The sequence below is a fragment of the Carassius gibelio genome, chromosome A21, assembly GCF_023724105.1.
Source record: "Carassius gibelio isolate Cgi1373 ecotype wild population from Czech Republic chromosome A21, carGib1.2-hapl.c, whole genome shotgun sequence".
Taxonomy (NCBI): Eukaryota; Metazoa; Chordata; class Actinopteri; order Cypriniformes; family Cyprinidae; genus Carassius; species Carassius gibelio.
This window is the reverse complement of record NC_068391.1, coordinates 5250675-5278337: the sequence shown is the minus strand read 5'-3', so window position 1 is coordinate 5278337 and position 27663 is coordinate 5250675. Positions and strand designations below refer to the sequence as shown.

Below are 27663 nucleotides of genomic sequence, written 5' to 3'. Positions count from 1 at the left end.
TGAGCTGAGAACATCACAGAATTTGGGTTTAGACAGTTGATAAGCACTTGTAACGCCATTATATATAAAAAAAAAAGCTAATTCGTAAATTAATACAAACCTAATTAAACTTCAAACGATCTTCAATAGTGATATTCTAAACAGTCTAAAGAGGATTTTCTTTTCATCAGCACAGGTTATGAATTCACATGTAACACTATAAAACTACAGATGAGTCTGCTTAAATGATTTTCAGATAAATAAACCATTGCAACGTGATATGGCAGCTTGATATTAAGTTCATTCCACACACTAGGCAATCAAATGAATATAATTAAATAAAATGAGGTGTCACAAATGAGTGAAGACAAAACATTGCATCTATTACTATAAGCAATTTGAGAAGATGCAAGACTTTATATGTACAAACCACAATTAACAACTAAATATTTTTTTTTTTAATCACACACACATATAAATATATATAAACATTTTATATATAAACAAGTCTGTGTCTGTGCCTATACAGCTCACACAGGCAACTTTTTATCTCCCAACTGCAACTTTATTTCACATAATTAAGTTGCAATTGTGAGATTTAAATAAAGTTGCAGGGGCTACAAAAATATGTATATAAAAACCTATTATGTTAGTTTACTACTAGAAAGAAGAGTATCTTATCTTTGCTTGGTTGAAGATCTCAGATATAAGATTATATAACGTTAAATGATCGAGGTTATGAGAGCTCTCTTAATGCCAGCGTTGGCACAAGAGCCAGCTGTGTAATCGATTGTACTAACTGTCACATAGTGAAAGTATTCGTGGTCATACCAAGAGACGAAGCTGTCCACATAATTTTACAAGCTAAATGGTCATTAGAGGGAGAGAGAGAGAGAGAGAGAGAGTAATATGCATATATGCATGTGTGTCCGTGCTTCGTAAAGTCTATCTTCATCTTGGGAGTCACTCCTCTCTGCAATGCCCCCCTATTAAACTAATTGGGCTAATTTGAAGCTAATGAGCTTTGATTTGTGGTAATTGTGGACTTTTATTGAAAACTGTTGGAGGACACAGAATGGTTTCATTATTGTGGTGAAATTACACAAACACGTATGCATGCATGCACACACACACACACACACACACACATACTACAGGTCAAAAGTTTTGAATTATTAAAAAAAAAATTTAAGTCTCTTATACTCATCAAAGCTGAATTTACTTAATTAAATGCAGTAAAAACAGTCATATTGTGAAATATTATTACAATTTAGCATTACCGTTTTCTATTTTAATCTATTTTTAATCACACGATCCTTCAGAAATCGTTCTGATATTCTGATTTGCTCAATTACTATCAATTAGTGTGGTACTGGATTACTAATAAAGGTTGTTATTAATATCAATGTTGAAAACTGTTTTTGCAGCTTACTATTTTTGTAGAAATCATGATACATTTGAACAATTCTTTTATGAATAGAAAATTCATAAGAATGTATTTGAAATAGAAAATTATTTACTTTTAATAAAATGTTTAATAGCATTTAATTTAAAACATCTGTAACATTATAAATGTTTTTACTGTTATTTTTTTTAAATCCCTCAGATTTATTTAATTAATTATTAGGTAACAATTGTTTTTTTGTTTTTTGTTTTTCATACCCTAAACTATAGTTTCCACAGAAATGTTAAACAGCAAAAACGGTTAGAAACATAATACATTTTTCTTGAGCACTACATCAACATATTAGAATTATTTATAAAGTATCATGTGATACTGAAGACTGAATAAAAAATTAAATTCATTCTAAAAAAATCATTTAAATATTTAAATATTTAAAAAAATTCTGCATGTAGCCTATTTACGCTTTTTTATATTACTGTGTTGTTAGCTTAGCAACATGCTAGCATCAAAATCTACTGGAATCAAATCTGAAACAGGTCTCCTGTTTCACAATAGAGCTGATACACTGGCTCAGGAGTCAGTTTCAGACACACTTATCTGAAGTGACCGCCAGCACACTTACTACAGTGACAGTCCCTGTGGAGTACACAGAGACTGAGTGTCTCACTCAAGGACACAGTGTTGATTCATGGATCCATATTTATGGGATATGAACCTACAACCTTTTGGTTTACAGAGCGAATCTTTACCCACTAGTCACCTCTTCTGCCGTCTTGACCTGTTATCTGTACATCTCACAAAGTGACTTTCTGACAGGTGATGAGGATAATTAAAGGCCCAAAAGAAAGAATGAAGGACAAAAACCCAATGGACATATAAAGTGACTTATTAATTTATGTTAAAAAAAAATTATGTTTTGGTGCTTTGAGTTAATATTTCACAATTCAGAATTTTGAGGAAAAAAGTTGCAGTTACCTTTTGCAACATTTAAAGCTATTACAACACAAAGATCAGCAAAGTTATATTGTCATTTTGCCACAAGTCAGTCAATCTAGAGCCCACAATTTAAGGAAGATGTACATCAATTCATTGAATTTAAAGGGATAGTTCCCTCAAAATCATCAGGTACTCACCCTTATATGGAGCCAAAAGAGTGTCAATAATGATAAATGCACGCACTACATTCACATATGCACTCATAGGATTCATACATGCACACACATGTTTCATAAATACACACACAGGATACACAAATGCGCACAAAATTCACAAATGCACATACAATTCAGAAATGCAAACAACATTTACAAATGCACTCAAGATTCACAAATGCACAGGACAAGATTCAGAAATGTATTTCTGTTGAACACACATATATATATATCTTGATTTACAAAACTGCGGTCTGTGAACTTCACTGCGTTTGTGTGTGAATTTTGAGACTCCCCTGACTTGGCTCAACACACAAATGCCTTTTTTTAAACAGGGAATGATCTGCAACCAATCTGATATCTCCCTTGTTTTAGCCAATCACAAGAATGCACCCCACGTGGGGGATTGTTTACTTATAAGCCAATCAGCGAAAGACTCACTTTCCTCAGCAAACGACTCACTTACCTCACACAGCCGGCGACCCACTTTGCGCAGCCGGACACCCACTTTGCGCAACAGGAGACTCACTTTCCGCAGCCGGAGAGTCACTTTCATCTCGCAGCGAATGATTCACTTTCCTCATCGAACGATTCACTTTCCTCACGAGTCACGCAGCGAACGACTCACTTTCCTCAGCGAACGATTCACTTTCCTCACGAGTCACGCAGCGAACGACTCACTTTCCTCAGCGAACGACTCACTTTCCTCATCAAACGATTCACTTTCCTCACGAGTCACGCAGCGAACGACTCACTTTCCTCAGCGAACGATTCACTTTCCTCACGCAGCGAAGTTGAGCGAACGATTCACTTTCCTCACAAAGCAATCAACTCACTTTCCTAAGCGAACGACTCGCTTTCCTCATGCAGCTGGAGACCCACTTTGCGCAGCTGGAGAGTCACTTTCCTCTCACAGCGGACCACTGACTCTCTCTTCATGTAGGGACCGAATATTGTAATTAATGTGACTTCTATATTGCATCCAAAAGAATATTTAGATATATTTAAATATTCAAAAATATTTAAATATTCATTTTTTTTTTACTTTCATTAAAATATTTCAATAAAATGAAATAATTGCCTATTGCAAATTTATGAATCCATGGTTAACTTTTTTCTGCAGTCACTGGGCTATATGTATTGAGACATTTTTAAATTTATATTTTGTAAAAAAAATAATAAAAAATAAACCTGAATTGTAATCTAAACATCTGTCTTTTCATACAATTGCATAAATAAGTAGGCTATAATATGCTGCACCACAGGCATATTGCGCTGTGTAAACGCGTTCATGTGATTGGCTTATAAGTAAACAATCCCCCACGTGGAGTGCGTTCTTGTGATTGGCTAAAACAAGGGAGATATCTGATTGGTTGCTGATAATTCCATGTTTAAAAAAAAAAGCATTTGTGTGTCTAGCCAAGTCAGAGGAGTCTCAAAATTCACACACAAATGCAGTGAAGTTCACAGACCGCAAGCAGTTTGTAAATCAAGATATATATATATGTGTGTTCAACAGAAATACATTTCTGAATCTTGTCCTGTGCATTTGTGAATCTTGAGTGCATTTGTAAATGTTGTTTGCATTTCTGAATTGTGTGTGTATTTCTGAATTTTGTGTGCATTTCTGAATTTTGTATGCATTTGTGAATCTTCTGTGCTTTTTAAATTTTGTGTGTGTGCATTTGTAAACTTTGTGCGCATTTGTGTATGCTGTGTGTGTATTTATGAATCCTGTGTGTGCATATGTGAATGTAGTGTGTGCATTTATCTTTATTGAGACTCTTTTGGCTCCATACCCTTATGTCATTCCAAACCTGTTTTTGTCTATTTAGTGAAAGTTAATGGAGTGCAAAACAACTACAAAATAGCAATTAGACATGTCCACATAAGAAAGAAAATCATACAGGTTTGAAACGACATGAGTGAGTAAATAATCACAGAATGTTCATTTTGCCCGAACTATCCATTTAAAGCCAACATGGATTGACATTTACAACTCATTTTATTTCCACAATGTGATATATTTCAGAGTGCAAACAATATTATGATAACTTTGCATGAGAAACATGCTGAAATTGAAGCCATTATACAAAAAAAAGAAAAGAAAAAAAAATAAAGTCTGGTTTGCAGCAACATAAACTGTTCAGAATATCTTTTTTTTTTTCTTTAAGTGCTTTTTCATTTGAATGATGCATCTGTATGACCACAATGATTTTTAGAAAACACTTAAATGCATATTTAAAGGGATCTTAATGCATTTTGGGAAACCCGACTCTGAATGGTGTGGAATGCTGCAAGGAATTGATCCTGCAATCTGTACAACTTCCTTCAGGGCCCAGACATGCTGTCCCCAGTATTTGTTTTAGACAATGCGCACCCATAAGAATGACGAACAGAATGGAAGTGATTGAATACTCTACCTTTTAATTTACCTGTATGGAACACACACCTGACAAAAGGCAATCTTCACATCCAGGACTGGAGCACTGCAGTTATATAAGAAACGTCTGTTCATAAATACCTGAAACACAGAAAATGAAGAGTCGTGATTAAAAACTGAATGAACAAATGTAGTAAGAATTTTATATTAAGGTGGCAAGATATTTCCTTTTTGTTCCATAAATCTCATTTCATCTTCAAATGACTTGATTTCTCAAGATGTTTTGGCAGATATGTGCTAAAAGAGAGAAAGCTGAGAAGATAAACAACACTTTTTCCTCTTCTCACATCTACCATCTTCATTCGGTCTCAAAGCCCCTGCCCTGTGCATATAACAGCTCTCGGCTCACTGAGGGTCTATGCATTAACTGCGAAAAGTGTCTGAGGAGAACAGTTGTTCCAAGAATACTCAGTGTCATCCAGGAGTCAAAGACAGTATGCTAATTCACCTTGATTATTTCTTCTGCCTGCTCTGCTTCCTGTTATTTATTTCTGTTTCTTCCCCCAAGGGACGAGGGGGAGCTTTTGGTAAGCACTGTGCACCCTGCCTTTTAAAGATACTGAAGCGTTAAATATTCATTAGTGTTTTCCAGATTTCATATCAGCCAGCAGAAACAAAGGGATCAATCCATATGGATGCACATCATGTAGGTCAATTTAACAGTATGAAATGTTTTATTTATTTATTGCCTATTATTACTGATTTCACTCAGTGTGAATGAAAAAAAAAAAGATATTCAAATATAAATTTATGAAGTGATATAAATTTAAAAAGTAGACTTAAGGATGCTTTTAACTGTTCAAAAGTAACAGTAGAGACTTACTATATGAGGTTGTTGAAGTATAATGCTGTTCAATGAACATTATATTTTTACTAAAATATTGCGCAGCACAACTGCTTTTAACATTGATAATAATAAGGAATGTTTCTTGTGCAACACACACACACACACACACACACACACACGCACGCACGCACACACGTTTGTTTTTGTGAAAAGTGGGGACATCCCATAGGCGTAATGGTTTTTATACTGTAGAAACTGTATATTCTATCACCCTACACCTAACCCTAAATCTCACAGGAAACTTTGTGCATTTTTACTTTCTCAAAAAACTCATTCTGTATGATTTATAAGTGTTTTGAAAAATGGGGACATGGGTTATGTCCTCATAAGTCACCCTCTCCTTGTAATACCTGTGTCATACCCATGTCATTATACAGAGTTGTGTCCTGATATGTCACAAAAACAAGAACACACACACACATGCATATATATGCTAACCTCCTTTGTACATATAGTACCAGCCATTTAACATCAACTAATAAAATATAAAATATCTAAACTATCATCTATGGTTGTGCCTCTTCGACAGATTGGTAGACGATGGTGAGGAAGCGTCAGTGAAAACAGCACTTGATGTTCTTGCTGGTTTTTAGTGGCAGCTTACGGATGTGTGTGTAAATGGCATGATGTCTGCCTACAGCCCATGTGTGTTTGTCAAATGACTGACATCAACAGCACAGCTTTCATTTCCTTGCGACTGTTGAAACACACAGACCTGCACTGCTACTCGTGCGGTCAGCTGAGAGACAAAGAGCATTATGGGATACCATGCAGCTTTTTGATGTGCTTTATATTATTGATAAATCGAGTCAATATGACGGAAAGAATGATCCAGAGAGAAGAGCGAGAGAGAGAGATGATGCTTCAAATTCCATTTTAAACAGCTCCTGGTTCTGTAATTTGTGTGTTTCACTCATTAATTACTATTTTTGCTCGTTATTTGCAGTCAGTCGTGTTCCTATAACAGTGTACACTTCTGGTTAATACAGAGGCTTCTTAAAAAACAAGAAACCAGCATTAGAAGAATGAGTTTTGCTGCTTTACCACAAATACATAAACTTGAATGCCTTCGACAGATTCAGCTTTGTCACCGATTTAAAAATGACAGCAACGTTTTAATCACATTTAATCAAAGCAATGTGTTTTTTTTATGTTACAAAACCTCCTTAGCGTGAAAACATTTTATATATTGATGCAGCGCTCACGAATAACAAATGTCGCGATTCACTCCTCATTTGTTTTGAAACTCTTCCTTCAAACCAAAGCGACCGTCCGTTACCATGGACAAACCAAAAAACTGTATAGAAAACAAATGAACTCTCAAAACTGATATTGCAAAAACAGAACTCAGCTCAGGAGGCACACAGCCGTCGGTGAGAACATCCTTGAACAGATTTCAACAGTCTGATGGCACAGATTTTTTTTTATTATTATTATTTTATTTCCACACACAGTACGCTAATGAAATACGAAGTCTTGAGATGCTGGGAAGTTGCTGGAAGAGTTTTCTGTATCACAAATGGCAACGATCAGAACTGAAAAATAAATAACACTCTCAAATGCTTCCCCATCTGCTTTGGTTTGTAAAAAAAAAAAAAGATAGCCCCGCCCACAAACTGGTTTTGATTGGCCTGCTCATCAGAATCTTTTTGTTTTGTTTTCTTTCTGTTCTTAGATTTCTCACTTATTTCAATGATATAACCAAAGCCAATTTATGCAAGCTCCTCCAAATATCAGGTAAAGTCACATTTTAACAAAAAGTTACTGCTAGGAGAAACAAAGGTTTGAATGAACTGAACCAACTGCTTCATAAAATGATTCCTTTTTTTTTAATAACTCGAAACTCCACGGGCTGCCAGTAAAACGCTCTGAATGCAACGAAAACATCTATGACATGTTTTTCAAGCCAATTTCAGTTGTTTTCATGAAGCTGTAATTTATTAAAGTGTTATCTACAAATAATTCAATTACCATTAAATATGAAGGTTTTTGAAAAGTGGATGATACATTACCAGTATGTCGGAGAAGAAAAAAAAAACAAGACACAGAAAGAGAAAGAGAAAAAGCCAGTCTATGGTGCTCAACAGCTTCAGTTAAAAGGTTGTGTTTACAGCGGCTCCAGCTATGAATGCTAAAATAAAATCACAGCACATCAACACTCTCACCAAAGAAACAAAAATCAACCGTCTACATCTTCTGAAAATATATCACATTCTAAACATGCTATGAAAATAGAGTTTTTAGCATGTTCTTATGCGGTTGCTAGGGTTGTTGCTAGGGCACTGCAAAGGCGTTGATTACTAGCCCATGTCAAAAGAGCTCTCACGTATTTGGTTCCCTATATATGACTCAGGTTTCTTTTTTCTGTAATAACAGTGATGCGAACAGCAAATGCAGCTATAATGAATGGATGGTGTTTCATAGGAGAAAATTGACTTTTATCGAAGTAATAGAAATGCAAATCCATCCAAATCCCATTATTCTCAATGCTTACCATCACCGGTGTGGTATTCAGTTGCATTTAGTGTGCATCAAATCAAGACTACTAGTTTTAAAGTCTCCATAGCAACATGTAGTGTTCCTCTTAAATTAGATATTGATTGCTTAGATCACCTGGGAAAAACATACACTCTCTAGTGCTGCTATTCAATACATATTTGAAAGCATAACGAGTTGAGTTGCACAGAAATATTATCTATAAAGTGGAGGATACGGCAAGGTCAGGGGCGGATGGCCTGATGAATGAGGCTGAGAACCGAAGAGGAACCTTGATAAGAGAGTGATGAATTACTGAGTGCAAATATGACATTAACAGACAGCAGGACGCAAGCAGAGAGCAGGAACTCTGCCTTCCCAGCATGCCAAAAAGGCCACTTCTATGGTAATAAAACTGATGCCTGGAGATTAGAAACAGAGCTAGACGGATGCACAAAAAAAAATTCTTTGTGTTATGGATCAAGCATCCAGAGTTTAATAATGTTGGATTGTAGCCCTCTTGTGTATCGACAGATCTATTGAGTTTGATAGGGTATACAATACATTTAATAAAAGATGAAGTTGCAGAGCTGAATGGAATGTACTGTAGGGTTATTATAGCTAATTAAACCTAAAATCAAAAAAAAAAAAAAAAAAACATTACTTGAAACAAAACGATAAAATAATAAATAATAATTATGAATTAAAAATGTATATATATATATATATATATATATATATATATATATATATATATATATATACTACATGTATATATATATATATGAAGCAGAACAGAACAAAAATTAAGAACAAAGAAATGTATTTATTGTTTTCAGCAGGAATGCATCAAACTGATCAAATGACAGTACTTTCATAATGTTACAAAAAATTATATAAAGCAAATGAATAAATGCAAATAAATGCTGTTCTTTTTAACTTTCTATTTATCAAAGAATTCCCAAAAAAGTATCATGGTTTAATTAAAGATATTAAGCATACGTATATGATAAATTATTTAAAAAAAATATATATATATGTTTCTTAAGCACCAAATCAACACAAAATGACTGCTGAAGAATCATGTGACATGAAAACTGGAGTAATCCAGCTTTGCATCACATGAATCAGTTACCGGTACAAATATTTAAAATATATTAAAGTAGAAAACAGTTATTTTAAATTGTAATGATATTTCACAATATTTCTTTATTTTTTATCAAATAAATTCAACCTTGTTGAGCATAAAATTTCAGTTTTTAAATTATTTAAGAAATCTTACTGACCCCAGATTTCGAAATGCTATTGTACATGCATGTTATTGTTAAAATTAAACCTTAGAAGTATTGATTACATTAAAACAAATATACTATAACATACTGAAAGGTACAATTAAACATAACAAAAAAAAGTCTGATATCAGTGCACAAACAGCTTTCCGTTATAGCACTTACTCAAAACAGTATTACATAATAAATATGACTCTAAAATATAGTGCTATAAACAGTACAGCAGAATCTCAAGCAGTTGACATATTTGTATGATTGAATGGTATATACATCATACCGCCAGCATTAGTGTGTGTGCTGTACGTGTGTGTGCTGCAATTCTGCCAAAGTCTGTCTTTCACACAGGTGGTGCGCACCAGAGGCTAATTTTGTAAAGTGTTTGGACAGCGTGTGAAACATTCAGTGCACGGCAGCCATATTGAGATGAGCAGACAGGTGATGTCAGAGCTACAGTGGATCATCACCCCTGAGACCCGACAGATGGAAAGTGTACATCACCCTCCTTCTCTCTTTCCTCCTCTTTGTCTCTCTCTTCAACTCAGGTTCATGAACGGAGAACATTGATTAATTAGTCCATTGTGTCTGGAGCTTTCAGCTCAATTAACACCGATGATCTGTCAGACGTCTGTGCTCCTTCCAAAGCCAGATATGGGATATTCCTACTTGCACGCAGATCTGTTGTTTTTCTGTTTTTAAATATGTTTGTGGATTGTGATGTGAGAGGACAACAGGGGATGGGCATTTACACTGCTGGAAACGCTATTATGGATTGTAGTTTGGCCAGAAGTGACATTTTAATGTCAAAATGCCTTAATGATGGTTTTATTTCTTACAAACATGCAGCTTTTCATTTCACTAGACATTAATTGGTGGACTGCAGTTACTTGTGGATTATTGTGATGTTTGTATCAGCTGTTTGACTCTCATTCTGACGGCACCCATTCACTGCAGTGTAATCCATTGGGGAGCAAGGGATTCTCCAAATCTGTTCCGATGAAGAAACTCATCTATATCTTAGATAGTCTGAGGGTGAGTAAATTGAGCAAATTTTCTTTTTTAAGAGAACTATTCTGTCAATGGATACTATAATGGTATGTATTTAATGCTAAAATACTACTGAGAAATACCTTTGGCAACCAAGCCTTAAAGAGTATGACTCGAGAAAACTCGAGAATCAGAAATATGCTAGAATTATCATCAGACATGTCAACAGATTAGTTACAGACATCCTCAAATCACTAGTGTTCCCCAGTATGTTAATTAGGAGCAGTAGATTCTGTTAAGATATGCGCATAACCTTATGCAAAGAGAGGTGAGAAAGACAGGACGTAAAATAATGCATGCAATTGAAGCTAGATATGATAATTATGAGGGCAAAAAACAGACACCAAACCTCTACCCTTTAATGGCAGATACATGACATCTGGCTTGTGTCTGGGACTTTGATATTATTCAATCATTCTATCTGTCAATCATCAAGAGTTTGGTAGCAATATGTTGCTTTTACAGGGAGGGGCGGAGGAATTTTCTTTTTTATTTTTTTTTATTTGAGTTTTATTTGGCATGGAGAATGCCACAGATATGGATGACCTTTTATTGCAGCGTTTCCAATTTATATATATATATATATATATATATATATATATATATATATATATATATATATATATATATATATATATATATATATATATATATATATATATATATATATATATATATATATATTTATATTTGAGGATTTCAATTCACTTCAACTGCAAATTTTACAAATTAAGAATTGAAGATAAAATGTAACCATATTTTATTTTACTTTATAGTCCCAGATCCAGATTTTTTCTAAATAAGAAAATGTAACATTTACTGACACATATTATTATTATTATTATTATTATTATTATTATTTTCTTTTGTCTATTATGTTGGCAGGTTAAGTAACAATCTGAATTACTAGCCTGACCTGCATCTGACCTGCCTCTAATAATATATCTAATAATATAGCTAAACACACACACACAACAGGAAATGATCTCAGACACACAGGGGTCAAGAAGTCTGTGCTGACTATCAAATCAGTGCTCAATTCACCACAATACCAAAGGAAAATCTCCAGACATATTATCTCAAGAAATTGCCATGACAAACAAACCCAGAGTGATGCATAAGATCCCCACCAGTGTTTAAAAAAAAAAACACAATCAAATTACAGACTTCCAGTGCCTCGAAATCCAATTGGAACCCTTGACATGACAATGAGAACGTGCACAAATGTGACTACACAGTTCAGAGGCCTGTGACATGAAAACGAATGAACAGCAGGACGGTTTCTGTGTTTTTATGTGATTTCGAGAAGCCTTCGATAGCAGTGCAGCTAATTTACTCAGGTCTTGAGCACATTTCTGCTGACCGGGAGTCTTCACTGACAACGCTGGCAGGTATCGTGTGTGTGGGTGGCAGATACCGTACAACATCAGATGAAGAATGAAGACAGATGTCCTCACTGTTGCCTGTGCTGCTTATGTTCCAGATCGCGCACATAATGATACAGGCCAGCCATGTTGTCTCACAGACACAGTGAAGACCTGTCTGATAGGAATCTAAAATATTACCATCTTCCAGAGAGATACCTTTCAGCTGCTGAACACAAAAGAAGATCTTTTGAAGAATGCTGGTACACATATTGATTGCAGTCATTAGCTTCCATAGTATCTTTTTTCTCTATGCTATTCTAAGTAAGTGTCAGCAATGTGGCAGCACGGTTTTGCATGGAAAGCACCACTTAATTTGTTTTAGAAACTGTAGAAATGTAGCTTGAATACAATTTTAGTTATTTTCTTAAGTCAACAGTCTTCACAAGCTTCACAAGCACATCTGTAGAACAGAAAAATTATTTAAACCACGTTTGGTTGGATAAAGACTGCTTTAATGTGGTAAATTAAGGAGAAACTGACTATTAGTAGGAAATAATGTAGGACAGGACTAAAATATGATATTTCTGGCTAATGGTATTTTTGCCCTGCCTATAGTGCCTCAGTTTAAAAAAAATTCAATTAAAAAGAACATTTCAGAGGCAGAGGAACGCATTACATTATGATGAAACATTATGAATTGTATTTATTTCTATTATGTACTGTTAAGTTGCGCACAATGAAACCAGTGACATCAAGTAAATAGTTCATTTTTATTTCACATTATATGTAAAGGATAACACGTACAATGTTACATTAAGCCTTAAAAATGACTTGTTTGGGCATGTTCAGAGGTAAAAGTCAAGCTAAGAGCGACTCAGACCTGTCGACTATTGATTGCTGACAGTTTCAACTTTTCTGAATTAATAGGACATATTTTTAACTGTATTATTCAGCAGTTCTGCAGTCAAACTTTAGTTTTTACGCTCTCTACACAAGCGTATTTTATTCCTGCATTCATTTTCTCCCCAAACATGCTGACAAAGTTAAAAACTGAAATTACTGGCTGCCAATAGGAAAGAAAAACAATCACACACAAAAAATATCTTTAATATCCAAGTTGATTCTCCTTGACAGCAACTGGACACTTTTTAATATTTCTTGTTCTTTTCTAACTCAGTATTCTCAAAGCAATTTTTATCATCCGCACTACTCTGCTCCAAAGTTTCAGAAGACATCTTAACAATGTCTCAAACTGTGCACAGATTCGCCAAGATACTAAACTGTGAAATCTAAATATGAACTCAAACATTTCACAACAAATTCATCCGAGAGCAAATCATTTAAGCTATTCACATGAATGTTGCACCTCTATTCTCTTACTTTATGTCAGTTGTCTGTTGTTTATAGCTAACGCTCAAGTGAATATTTGGGAGAAACACCTGAGGCAGAATTTATATCCTTAAGAAACTTTATATCCTTAAGAAACTTAACTCAGAAATCCAAACCTCCTGAGCTTTTGAAAGCGCAACAAAACCTATAAACTTTCTCAGTAACCTTTCAGCTCATCACAGAAGACACCGAAAATTGCAAGATGCTTCAAATCTCTCACAACCTTCAGTCTGAGCTCTTGCTGGGAAGAACCTTAATGTGTTTCATTTAATCAATAGCAGACATCAGTCACTAGTTACAGAGCACTTGAATATTTTGCAGTTAGCTGCACAAATGCATTGCTGGAGTCCAGGCACTTAATTGACTACAGCAGTAAATCAGCGCAAAGGGTTGTGAGATGCCAGAATGTGACTCTCTCTTAAATTGCCTTGCTCTCAGTTTGGTTTTTTTCTTTTTGTCAGTACTTGCGTGTGTGAGAATGTGTGTGTGTGTGTGTGTGTGAGCAAGAAAGAGAGAGCGAGAGATGTCAAATTAATCCCACTCTATAGTTCACCGTTAACTCTGCGGTGTCCTGGATAGCTTAATGATATGAATAATTAACATCTCCCCTTACTCACGGTCTGTTCACTACACGGAATATTCCTACTACTCCATTTTCTTCCTCTCATAATGTATTGCCTTTGTGTGTAGTGAGCAAAGCAGGAGATAAGTGTAACTGTAAATATTATTACAATTTATAATAATATTTTTCTATTTGAATATATTTTAAAATGTAATTCATTCTTGTGGTGGCAAAGCTGAATTTTCTGCATCATTACTCCAGTCACATGATCCTTCAGAAATCATTCTAATATGCTGATTTGCTGCTCAAGAAACACTTTTTAGTGTTATAAATGCTGAAAACAGTTGTGGTGATTAATATTTCGATTAATAAATCGTGATAATTTTTTTTTCAGGATTCTTTGATGAACGGAAAATTCAAAATAACATTGCATTTATTTGGAAAATAAATTATCTGTATACAGTACATATTTACTGTTACTTTTGATATATTTAATGCATCCTTGCATAATAAAAGTATTAATTTCATTTTAAAAAAAGAATCTAACTGACCCCAGAATTTGAAAAGTAAATAAAATAAAAACACTGTTCCAAACCTAGTGAGCTGCCTATGTAGAAAGCTTCTGGCAACATTAGTGCACTCCTAAAAAGATGGATGTTCCAAAAGAAAGGCAGCAACATTATGCTAACATAATTTAGTTTCTTCCATTTTAGAGCAATTTTTAAGGAAGCATCACATGTATTTTTTACAGCTAATGCATTGATTCAGGCCAGATGGAACTAAAAGTCATGACCTGTGAGAAATTAATTAACATAGTCTGTACATTTGTGCATTAGAAGTGATAATTTTTGTGTTACATAGTTAAACCAGGTTACAACAAATGACCATCATTACATGTGAGATTGAGATATGATTCATTCACTAATGAAACAAGCAATCCTTTAGAAATGAGTCATTGAATCATTTACTTAACCGATTTGTTAAGTAACACAGGATCAAAACAAGTCACTGAGTTTATGAGCAAGTTATCAAATCATTTACTCAGAAGATTGATTTAATACTTTGCATTGCTTGGAGATGTTTAATGGCTGGTGGTGCAAAAACGATATTGCAAATTGCTTTATAATTATTACAACATCACATTTTTAGCCTTGCAACATGCAACATCAAGTGTCACTTGCAGTTCCCATAAGGAGTACTGTTTGTATAATAAAACAGTCGCTGCCTATGTAAAGTGATCCAAATCAGTTAAATTAAAGCTGCAGTCGGTAACTTTTGACGCTCTAGCGGTTAATAAACAGAACTGCTTGGGTCTTGCGGAAGAACATTGTAGCCGGAACTACTTCTCTCTGTTTATGTCTATGAAGAATCACAAAGGTACTGGGTTACTCCGCCGCGATACCCCCGAAGCAATCTAAAATAGTCTGAATATAAACACTTATTATAGGTGCACCCTATTCAGGACAAGCTAAAAACACGGTTTGGAAAATGGATTCATGGTGTACTCGCTTATTATATTCATTTTTCTACATTTTGAACACAAACAAAGCTACGGACCGCAGCTCTGATTGGTTGTTTCTTACCGGGAGCGGATACATTTCTGCAAATGGCAATAGGAGCACTGGGAGGAGCCAGAGGAGCTTGATTTTTTCACAGATTATCTGTCTCATATTCTACTGTCAGGACATAATGACAGGTTTAACAAATATGTAAAAAATATAGTTTTACAAAAGTTACGTACTGCAGCTTTAAGTTTTATTTCAGTTAGGATGTTATTTTAAAAGCCAGCTGCTTATGTAGGTTGTAGGCAACAAGACAGCTCACTATAGGTTTTGGAGCAACACTATACTGTAAAAAATATTTTTGTAATTGATTATAAAATTTACTAGAGAAAATTGTTTCTCCATAAAATTTAGCAATAAAATGGCAAAATTAAAATAAGGATATTTAACCTTGTAGGTAGGCGCAAAACAATTTAGATTGAAACAATGTTATAAAAGCACTGAATGTGTTGTTGGGTGAGTGTTATCTGCCTCCTTGTCAAGTAGAAACATCTGACTGCTGCCCTGGCTGTAAATACACCACCAGCTGGATGACATCAATATTGTATAGCTGTTTCCAAATATGGATCCCAACAAAAATGACTCAACAAAGTGAGAGGTAAAAGCTAGGAGTAGTTTTCCATTCCAACACTCCCATTAGAAGACCTTGTGCTGCCCGAAATCCCTTTACAAATAACCCACAAGCTCCATCTGGATTAGGACTAGGATTTGTGAGGAATTGTGTGTGGTTGATCATTATACTGCCTGGTGTGAGCAGATTGTAATAATGGATTTTAAAAAAGCACATTTCTTTAAAAGAACAACATGTAATTTATCTCTATTTTGGAACACAGTTGGCTTCAGTGTAGATTGATAAGGGAATAATGATCTATCCATCAGCTTTGTATCTTTAAGCCATTCCGACCTGCAATAATTTACAAATCCTTTCAGATTAATGTCTCGTGGTTGAAAATAAACAGTGGGGGTGGACCGCACACCGACTATCACTGTAATATCCCACTGCATCTTTATCTAGGATAGAAATATTAATAAATTAAATAAGTGCATGGGACAAAAAGACAAATAAGCTTTTAATGTTATTGATTTGAGTGTGTCTATAGATACTGGACAGCCGAATTCATCTTTATGCCACAGAGAAGAATGTCTAGAATGCCTAGTTGCTCACTAGGTCAGGAGCAGGAAATGCTCTCCCTCTCTCATCCTGTGGGTCATTTTCATTCATGTCAGGGCAATGTCACGGAAGCCAGCAGCAAGAAAGAAATACATATTAGCTTTTTATTTACTCTATAATAGTTATATGTTATGGTTTATGCGTTTTATTATGGTTTTATTTACAATGCGTTTCTCCCTTTAAAGATGAAATACTAAATCTCTGAAAGAGACTGAGATCCAGTTCTCTTTATAATGCATTTGGAGAGACAAAGTAGCTTTTGGGTTTAAGTGCTTGATTCTTTCATTACCAACAACACTCCAATTTCCTTTCAGATCCTTGCTGACTACTGCCTTCAGGAAGCTACCTTTTGAGACAGCATGATAACCGAACTGGAATCTCACAAGTGGCATAAGTAATATAAATTGAAACAAGTACTTCACAAAATGTTAGAGATAAGATTAGTATTTGAGTGATATTTTTATAATATTTATATATTAATATAATATTTATTAATATTTTGAATTATATTTTTATTTGAATATTTATTCATTTTGTTATGCAGTTTTGTCATTTTTATTTGTTTATATACATTTTACGTATATATATATATATATATATATATATATATATATATATATATATATATATATATATATATATATATATATATATATATATATATATATATATACGTAAAAGGGAAAAAAACATTATTTCAATGCTTTTGATTTTGCTTGCAAAAAAAAAAAAAGCAAGCAAAATCAAAAGCATTGTAATAATGTTTTTTTCCCTACCATTTCATATTTTTTTCCCCCATCACCAAATCTCCTTAGGGGCTCCATAATATTTTTAAATGACTTTAATTTATTTTTATTTCCGTTTTATTTTTAGTAATTTTAGTACAAGTACTTTAGTCTTTTTACTTAAACTTATTACAATTTCTAATCTAATTTTTCATTTGTAATTTCACTTTTAGTATTTATATTTTATTTCAACTTTATTTTGATTACCAAAAACAAATGTTATCCTCTCAAATCTATCCTTTCAGTCTGTGTCTGTAAAATCGCTCATTTTAATTAGTTTAAAATTTTTATACTTTTTAGTATTGATGGGTAAGTATATTAATGCCTTTTTTTCACTGAGCTTGTCACAGGGCATTCTGGGATTGCTTTCTTTACAACGGATGCTATGCGTCAATTTGGACAAAATTAGTATCTCATGAGGCAGCACAAGATACTATTCACTTGTTAGGTATGATGCCTTAAAAGGTACTCTAGTTAGGGAGCTCACTAAGTCCTAATGTGTTAGAAACTTCACAACTCTCACAAAGTGGCACAAGTGACAGATCAAACTTTCTGACAGGTGTCTGTCTACCTTTCTCCATTGAGTGGACGGAGTAAATAACAAACACCGCCTACAGCCAGTCATTCAGGATGTGTCTCCTATTCTCAGCATCCATCATGTACCCAAACTATCTGCAGTGACTCAACGAGTTTCTTAGCAACAGCTGAAACACTCAAGATGTCAATAGCAATGTTCTCCAGCATTATGACTATGATTCTTATTATCCTGTCAGTTCGCTTGTCTCGCTGTATGATCTTCATCCAAAAAACAAAAGCAGAAAACAGGCCGAATGACTGAGCTCACAATGGCAGATGCCTGGAGTGTCCAAAGGAAATGTCACTTTCTGTTCTGCAAACTTCAGATCCTCTTTTCTGTGCCAACAGCATCGTCTCTCTCTGGACTCAGCCAATCACAGAGCGGCATCTCTGAAGGCCTGCCTACAGTACCTACATACCTACCTATCCATCCATCCATCCATCTATCTATCTATCCTCTCCATCTAAAGTTTAGGTCACCTTTAGCTTCTCTGTCCTGCTTTTAGTCTGAGCAAGTGCACAGAATGAGAGCAAAAGAGAGAGACCTGTTTTAGCCAGAGTTATGTGTGCTCTCGGGAAGAACGATCTATTTTAAATGACCCCTCTGTTTGACACATTGCAAATAAGTTACGTTTCTGTAACTTCACAGAGCTTACAAGCTTACAAGCATCACATCAATTTGTCAGTAATTCCACACAGTAATTCCAATGGTCCCATATTTCATGTCTTTCCTCTCTCTCTCTCTCTCTCTCTCTCTCTCTGTCGATGATGCTGTGGGGAACCTGAAATCCTGTCAAGTAAACTCTGCAGCAACATATGCATTCAACCAAACACTAAAGAAACACGCACAACCGAACCGCACAGCTCAGAGCGGAGTGCAAGGGAATGGCCTGCAGTTACTTCAGTGAAATATTCAGAATGGCAACAGTAAATTGCTTTGAGACCGGCGAGTTTAAAATCAGCCTCTATAACCAGCAAGTCGTTTAGAAAGTCAAACTAAGTGAAAAAGACGTTAAGTTCACCTTCCTCAAGTTTCAGGAAGACAAAGCGTCCCTCAGATGACAGCAGCAAACACATATACTATATTTCGCTAAACACTCTGAGAACCCTGTGAGAAACACAAACACAGTGACTTCCTGTAATTAACACACACATGAACGAGAAGAGTGAAAGAAAAGCAGTCAGCTGGACAGGGGGGTTATCCTGGAGGTAATGACATTTGTCCAAACACTTGTTTGGATGACTATTTAGAAGAACACAAACAAAGCGCAGCGATAATACTGTAACATCTCATTAGTTTGCTGAGGCAATTAAAGTTGTCTCTTGCGTAAAGCTCTGCTACTATAGGGCACAGCAAAAAAAACATCTAAATTATTCACATTCCTGCAGTCTGATTAACGGATCCGGCGATTGGACTCCTTTCAAAATATGGAAAGGTTAGGTTTAGGTTTAGGGCAACATGCTGAGCTTCATTTTTTTTTTTTTTATCCCAGACAGTAAACACACTTGTTCATTCCTTCCTTTCTCCTTCCTGATCAGCATGAGACCAAAACATACCGAACAGCAAGGGCCAACCCACTCTTTACACCCTGACCCCTTCAATTCTCTTGTGGCAGTTCTTGGGTTATATATATATTCTTCCACTTTTTTTATATTTTTTTAAGAGTCCTGGAGCGCTTAGCTCCCAATACACTGATCTGAAGCAGCTACTGTATAATGTAACATCAAGAATTTGATAATCATACAGCCAACTCATGAAAACCAACACAGTGAAATGACTCTTGATAAGAAGAGGACTCACAGACCGCTCTTCTAAACTCTCACTGATTGTTCTGAACAGCTATGAGTCACTTCTGTTTGAATGTGAAACAAACATGGCGTCTTCAGTAAACATTAGTATGATTCAGATCCTAGGAACTGAATGAAGGTCTATATCTTTTTATCTTCCTTAAAAAAAAAAATTATATATATATATATATATATATATATATATATATATATATATATATATATATATATATATATACCCTAACAACAACAATAACATCATTCCATTTGATAAAAATTAGTAGAATCTGAGAGATATAGTATAAATAGTAAAAGTAGCAAGTGCAGATGTGTTTGACATCCCACAATTCCTGTCCACATTATTGTAATGCTATCAGATAAATCCTTTGCTGACAGCTGCAGTATTCATGGCTTTAATCACAGCTCTCTCAAAACTGAGGATGATGACTCTCCTGTGGGAGGAAAATGAATACACACACAAACACACACAAACAGCTATGGTCACACACCTAATAAAAGCAATTAAGTGAAAATATATTTATGTAACAGATGTGAATTAGAGACATTTACACTAATGCTTCTGGAGATTAATTTCTCTGACAAAACTATGAATCAGAGTCATTAATCAACACGTTCATTTGACGCTGCATAGTCAAGACTGAATCTACATTTTATGTGCTTGGCAGATGCTTTCATCAAAAGCAATTTACACTGGATTTAAGTTTACATTTAATCAGTTTTCCCTGGGAAGCAAACCCATGACCTTTTGGCATGGCTAGTGCCATGCTCAACTGATGTTCTTCATTTAAAGGAATAGTTCACCCAAAGAATGACATCTCCATTCATTAATTCTGCTTGTACACATTCAAACCTGGCACATCACAATCTAATGACATAATTATAATGTTATACATCACACAAATATATTATTTGGCTTCATAAGACTTCAAATTAACTACTTTATACCGATATTTGTCTATTTGGAGTGTGAATATGACGTAGAGTTGGCAATGGCAAGTCAGATTCAATCCCCAGGAATTATATGAACTGATGAAATGTATACCATGAATGTTAGATGCACTGGAATCAATGCCCACTTTGAACATTCTGCAAAACATCTCTATTTGTATTCAGCCAAAGAAATATTCAAATATTATTTGGAATCACTAGATCACAAACAATATCACAAGCGTTGCAATAGGACATAACTTTCAGATTTAAAATGCCAGGTATCACAAGAAAACAATCACTATAAAATAAAAATAATCTGCCTAGACAACAGCCTAGAGAAGTCAATCGACTCTAAAGCGATCCGTTATATAAGATGAGCTCCTAAATCCTAATGATCAGCTGAAAGTATGCAAACTGCAAGCCAATAACTGCACCATCTGTCAATTCAAGAGCTCTCATGATCAAAGACCAATCAAATATGAAGGGGATGTAACATACAGCATATAATATGAAGATAAATGATTGTTGTGCATTTCGAAGGGATGCGTAAGAGTTCTGATACTGATAGTACTGATATATCTGCCAATAATGATGGTGATAGTTTGGATGTCTAGTTTTAAAAACAACAAATTTCAAACCATTTTTTGCTGATGGTAAACGTTATTTTACGATGCACAAAAACACAAATGTGGTGCTAAATCTCTGCACAGTACACTGGAAGCTTGTGGGAGTTCAGACTAAAAACCTGAAATCCTGTTGCTACAGATCATGTGGTTTATTAGTTATTATTAAACAACATCTGCTTTTACAGTATATAATAAAAGATAGCAACTGGTAAACAGAAAGCGAGTGCCACAGATGTCTAGTCATTCCGAAGAGGAGCAGGTGGAGCTCTGTCTAAAGCCACGCCCCTCCTCTCACATAATTACAATTATAATGAGCATCCTGTCACCCCACATGGCCACCAACAAATGACATCATCTGTCACACGCATGGACATGTGCCTACATTTAGTCTTAAAATTTCATGGACGATTAATTCAGAGTGCTGATCCTTTAAAACAACTGAAATACACCAAATTGAAGCATGATTATAAAATATCACTGGGCAATGTGATCCATGCATGGAAAATATATGTTAGGTTAGTAGTCGTAAAATAGCAGGAATATTATAATATGATATGGAATGAGGTGTAATTTTTCATACTGGTTTATAGTCCTCTAATGTGGTCTTAAGCCCTTAAAGCGATAGTTCACCTAAATAAAATCAATTCTGTTATAGTTTACACACCTTCATGTCTTTGGACATGGGGTGAACTGCCCTTTTAAATATTTTTGATTTTGTGATTTTTCAAAATAACTCATTGTATTGTTCTCCAATAAGCTGATCACCATATATTTTAAAAGACATTCACCTTATTATTAAAGCCTCTTACAAAACAATGACCTCAAGAAACATCTCAGAAAACTCGCCCATGCATTTCATGAGTCAAGATCTTCACTGAATGTTTCAAACACTGACATTAAAAAGTGTCGATAACAGCAGATTGGTAATGTTGATACCATTCCAATAACACTGTGTTCCCTGGTTAGCACTGACATCATCTACACACTCATTATGAATGCCTTTGGCCTATAATACACTGAATTTAGTTGCATAATGTGGGCATATAACAGAAACATTACAACACTGAGATGTCTTAACCAGAGTCCACTAATCCTAACCACAATCAACCAGAGACAGAACAAGCTACTGGCTCCAAAACATTAAATATTAAGTGGGACTGTTCTTTAGCTGTATGGAAGGAACTAAAAATATGACTTTGCAAACCCACAGAGCTAGCATATGATGTTTAGAAACATGTCATGCTACTATAAACTGCAACTAGCCATACAAAAACACCATATTTTGCTTTCAAATGAACGTGGCACATAAAACAACGTATATAGAGAAGATTACTGATCCAACATGAATGCAACAATAATAATAATCTGAATAATCACACAAACATACTAGGAAGTCAATAAATATTGATAAGTTTAACCCCGTCAGTTGCAGTGGACTGCATAACTGGATGGGTCAAGCATCTATTTGCAAGACATTATCCAGCTAAAAGAGTCTATCGATGACCCAAGTCCTTAAAAAAAAAGGAAACAACTGCTTAGGAGTAAGGTCAGTTTGCAGAGAGGGTTTGTTTGCTGAACCCTCAAAGACTCCAGCTTTTCAAGGCTTCCCTAATTCATTCCAAAAATCACTCTCTTAATCCTAACCAAAATGTCAGCACACCTGGAGAATATGAGAATTCAGATGCTCATGACCACCTCTGACACTAAACCGTGAGGAGAATCTAACCAGAGCACCAAGTGTTATGTGATTTAGCAATATACTGACACAATGGAACAGCCTAATTAGCCATATGGGGTCTTTTTGGGGGGCTATGAATGATTGGTCCATGGATGTCCCTCAGTAATATGTGCTGTGCCGTGCCAAACCCTGCAGTAATTGGCTCATTTTAACAGAGCTCTAATGTTTAAAAACCACATTGTGCCATTGTAAAGTGCCTTGAAACATTTCAGCACTGGTCAGATCACCAGTTTTGAAAAATGCAAGAAAAAGTAGGCATTGAAAGCCTAAGTGAAGAGGGGCGATAACAGAACTCTTTGTTCAATTGAGGCAATTTGCATAAATACATTATAGTTCATTTTTAAGCTCACAATACATTAGACAAATACTTCCAGGTGTTTTTTTTTTTTTTAAGTAACTGAATCCAAAAATGAATCCATTTTTAATAACTTTTTCATTCTGTTATTCCATACAGTTTTATGAGAAAAAAAAACCTCACATCCTGTGATGCTGGCTTGATGTTTATTCCAAACCTGACACCAAATACAGCCCTTAAAATCCAATTTCAAATTTCAAATATAAAAATACTGAATGCTAGTTTTGTCTTCCATCATGTGCAACACACATAAATCTGATATCATCTAAAATGAGTTTTATTGTTTCATGGTACTTTAATTGTCATCGAATAATGGTTATATTCAACCATTGGTGGCAATGAATCAATGCACAGCAAGCTTTTTTTAATTATATTTTTTTATATATTTGCATCCTCATTCTTGGTACCATATACCCACATAAAAAAAAAAAAATATATATATATATATATATATATATATATATATATATATATATATATATATATATATATATATATATATATATATATATATATATATAATAAAAAAACTTCAACAAGGTGCATCATCACCATATGTCCCATCTCAGACTCCAGAATGAACTCACATATGCTTCGGTAAGTTAGAAAATATAAAATGCAAGAAATAAGGAATTAAACATCTTAAACTGCAAAATTATCCCAAGTTTTGCCTCTTTAAGTAGAACATAACACTACACTGGAATTAAATAGCCAGTAAATCATACAAAAGTCTTACATATTGAGCTGCTTTTGCATGTACATGTCATTGTTGTGACTCCAGATTCTATCAGTCCATATTCTAACAAAGGCCTGCCGTCACTGGAAACAGGACATATGATGCAGGATTGCGAGTGATGCAGGGAAAACATGGATGGATGTGCGCTCACACGCTCAAAAAAAAAATCCTGCCGTCTAGATCGTTCTCGTGCGCACCGACAGTCGTGACTGCTCATTTATTTTCCTTTCCCACAAAGGCATCGACTTCATTAACCTTCATAGCGATCAATATTCATCACCCCACCCTTCAGGTTCCCGCATCAACATCTCCCAGCGACCGAACGACCGACCTACCATTCCGTGCCAGCTGCCCGTCCGACGATCCTGATCCGGTGACAGTCAAGTCCTGTTCAAAACATCCCGTTAGGCGACGGTTTTAAAGACCACTGGGAGGACGAATCAAACAGATATAAAGAAAACAAGGTAGATGAAACAAAAAGAGAAGGATTAAAGCCTGAGTTTGCGATGCTGATTCACTGCGCGCTCACCATTGTGCTGCAGGATGCTGCTTGTACCATTATGGATCCTACCAGCGTAGGGATGGAGAAGGGGTGGTGGGGGGTGCGGGAGACGGGTTGCCGTAGCAACCGGAGGGAGCACAGGATGACGTCAAAGCCGAGAGCGGTCTCATAGGAGTGAGAAGATGGAGAGGAGATCTGCAGATTGGTGGGATTTGGCGCACATGATCGCCGACTGCGTGTTCGGAGGCGGGCAGAGAGACACCAGTCAGCATCTCTGAGCATTCGATTCATTCGGTTTCGTTCCGATGATTTAGTTCAAAGGAATCGATTCTTTCTTTCGAGTCGTTAGTCAAAAGCGACCCCAAAACCTAGGTCTTTCAACGGCAGCATGAAGTATAGCTCAATTAATATAAAAATGATTATCAACATTAAACCCTTCTTAAACCAGCAAAGACAAGGAAATCATCTTGGTTTACGCTGTCAATGGCACACATTGACGTTTTCAATTAAGTAAACTGTGGGTTATGTGAATAATGTTTTTTTTTTCAATTATGTAAGTTGGTGGAAGGCTATTTAGCCTACTGTAAATTCATTATTGTGTGAGTTTACGTAAACTATTTTTTTTCCAACGAGCTCGAATAAATAAAAATGTCAAATGTAGCGTTTTTAATTATTATTTATTTCAACACTCTCACCCCAAAAGTTGTCCCTTTTAGTCTAACCAGCGCAAACGCTTTGAATGACAAAGAATCGGTTCAAACGAACGATTCATTCGGAATCGCCCATCACCAAGTAGCTACTTCTGACATTAATAGGGCCTGCCCTAAAACACTGCACCACGGCTACTTATTTATATATTATTTTATTTATTTATATATATCCATATTATTTTCATTTCCAATAGAGAACAAACAAATTTCTGACTGATTCTGGATTTTTTATTAATTAATTAATTAATTTATTATTCAGAATACATTTCTGAAGCAAAGTTTTCTTCTTCTTCTTCTAGAAGAATTTTTTTTTATTTTTTTTACTCCAGGCAGTGATGTTGCAACATAATATGGGCTAGAAAAGGTAGATAAACTCTGACTGAAATTTTAAGACAATTATATTTGTGATCTGTTCACAAACTAAAAAGCCTCCAGGCACAGTGTTGTCACTCGAGAGCTGTGGTTAGATTGACTGACAGCCAAGCTGTCATCATTCTAAACATTTAGAGCAATGTTAAGTGGCAGAATATGCTGAATGTGTAAGATCCTCTAGGCATCTACCTCACAATTACAGTCCTGCTTCTCTGAGTATATATAATGACACAAGTCCACATTTAGGACTGTCTATCCAACAGCCTGTGCATAACAATGCCATATGCTCCCTCTCAAACATTTACACCTTAAGGTCTTTAGCAAATCCAGGGCTCAACTGTGACTGATATAGTTTCATATTAAATCAAATCAAAGATGTATTGAACTTGAAATAGTAGAGCTGAACTGTCTTGCATTTTGAGGCCTTGGTAAATATTGACAACATCTGCATTTGTGTCTTTTAGAAGATAAATGCCCAGAGTAAACTGTTCCACTTTGAAAATCAAGAGCAGAGCACTCGAGAAAATCTTTACATAATATCATTATGAAAATGATCTGCCCACTATGCAGAAACTGCCAATACCTTGCAGGGCAATGTTACCAGTCTGTTCACATATCTAATCAATACACATAAACACAAATGTGTTTAACATTTAACATCTTCCAGATGCAGGCTTTGCTTTACACACTAGAGCTGTGCTGCACTCTAGAATGGCACTAAAAAAAGGCTTTCTGTGTTATCAAGGAGAATCAGATTCATATTTCATGAAATAGAAGAACATGGCTTCATTTTGATGGTGGAAAAACCATTATAAAACATTAGTAAAAATCTTAGTATTTATTCCCCACACACACACAAGCACAAGTGAATATGATCAGATTGTTTATAAACAACAAATTAAAACTCTTATAAATGACTTCTACTCGCACTCAAAGATCAATTATTTTTTTTTATAATGACACTATAATTCCACGAGGGGGCGTGTCTTGCATTATAAACGTAAACACAACTGAACACTTAGAACAGCCAGTGGAAGGAAGCCATGAAAGCTGAATTACTTCCTAACAGATTGAGAATGCATCCTCTAGCTATTGAAAACCAACTTTCAAGCGTTGCGTGATGTTGATAAGATTATGTTTCGCAATTGATCTTTCAGGAAGGGAATTTTCTCTAAATAACTTATAAAATATCCATATGTTGTTAGTTGAAAATCGTTTATTTAGGCAGCTGTGACAAAATAGTGTTACTACTATGCAGAGCTCCATAAAATATACTGAACGTACTTGCATCAATCATCATCAGTGTAATGCTGATGATGACCAGCACATGGTCCAGTCATGGAAACACACAAATGTTTTTATTACTCTGCCTCTGAATAGAATAACTACTTTCAGAGTTGGAAAAGTTGCTGTTTACATATACAGGGACATCTGGATCAGTGGCGGCTCCAGACAATTTTGATTGGGGGGGCAATGGGGGGGTCCTGGTCTTTTCAAGGGGGGTCTCATGAAAACCAACAAAAAATACAGTGGACACGGCTAATAACTGCATATTTCTGCTACTAAACAACAAAAACACCTTTGCAATGTAAACAAATGACAGGCTACATTTGTTATTCATATCCTTCACACTGCACTTTCATGTCAGGTATATTATGCATTTTTATTGACATTGATATTTTTACATTTATTTCCAGAGAGATATTATTGAGTTTACAGGCTAAAGTGGTCTTGCTGTTGTAAACACTGTTGCTATTGTAGAAAAAATATTTGCATCACATTTAAAATCTGAATTGTTTTTATTTTTATAATGATAATTCAGAGAATGAGAAAATCTGAA

The 27663-nt window shown here is 35.2% G+C and overlaps 1 protein-coding gene across 9 annotated transcripts in view; it reads right to left on the bottom strand.

The window, feature by feature from the left end:
* Positions 1–24840, bottom strand: part of mapk10 (mitogen-activated protein kinase 10) — a 67884-nt gene extending 43044 nt beyond the window's left edge. For 3 of the 9 annotated variants that reach the window (XM_052537457.1, XM_052537458.1, XM_052537459.1), the window contains exons 1-2: positions 24575–24815; positions 4988–5059 (exon numbers count right to left, since the gene is read on the bottom strand). In XM_052537457.1, coding sequence (XP_052393417.1) covers positions 4988–5059; positions 24575–24577 — 75 coding nt within the window. In that variant the 5' untranslated portion in view covers positions 24578–24815. Of the gene's footprint in view, positions 1–4958; positions 5060–24574 lie in introns of all 9 variants that reach the window. The other 6 variants (XM_052537452.1, XM_052537450.1, XM_052537451.1 and 3 more) reach the window with 5 other exon arrangements.
* Between the last annotated feature and the right edge of the window lie 2823 nt (positions 24841–27663).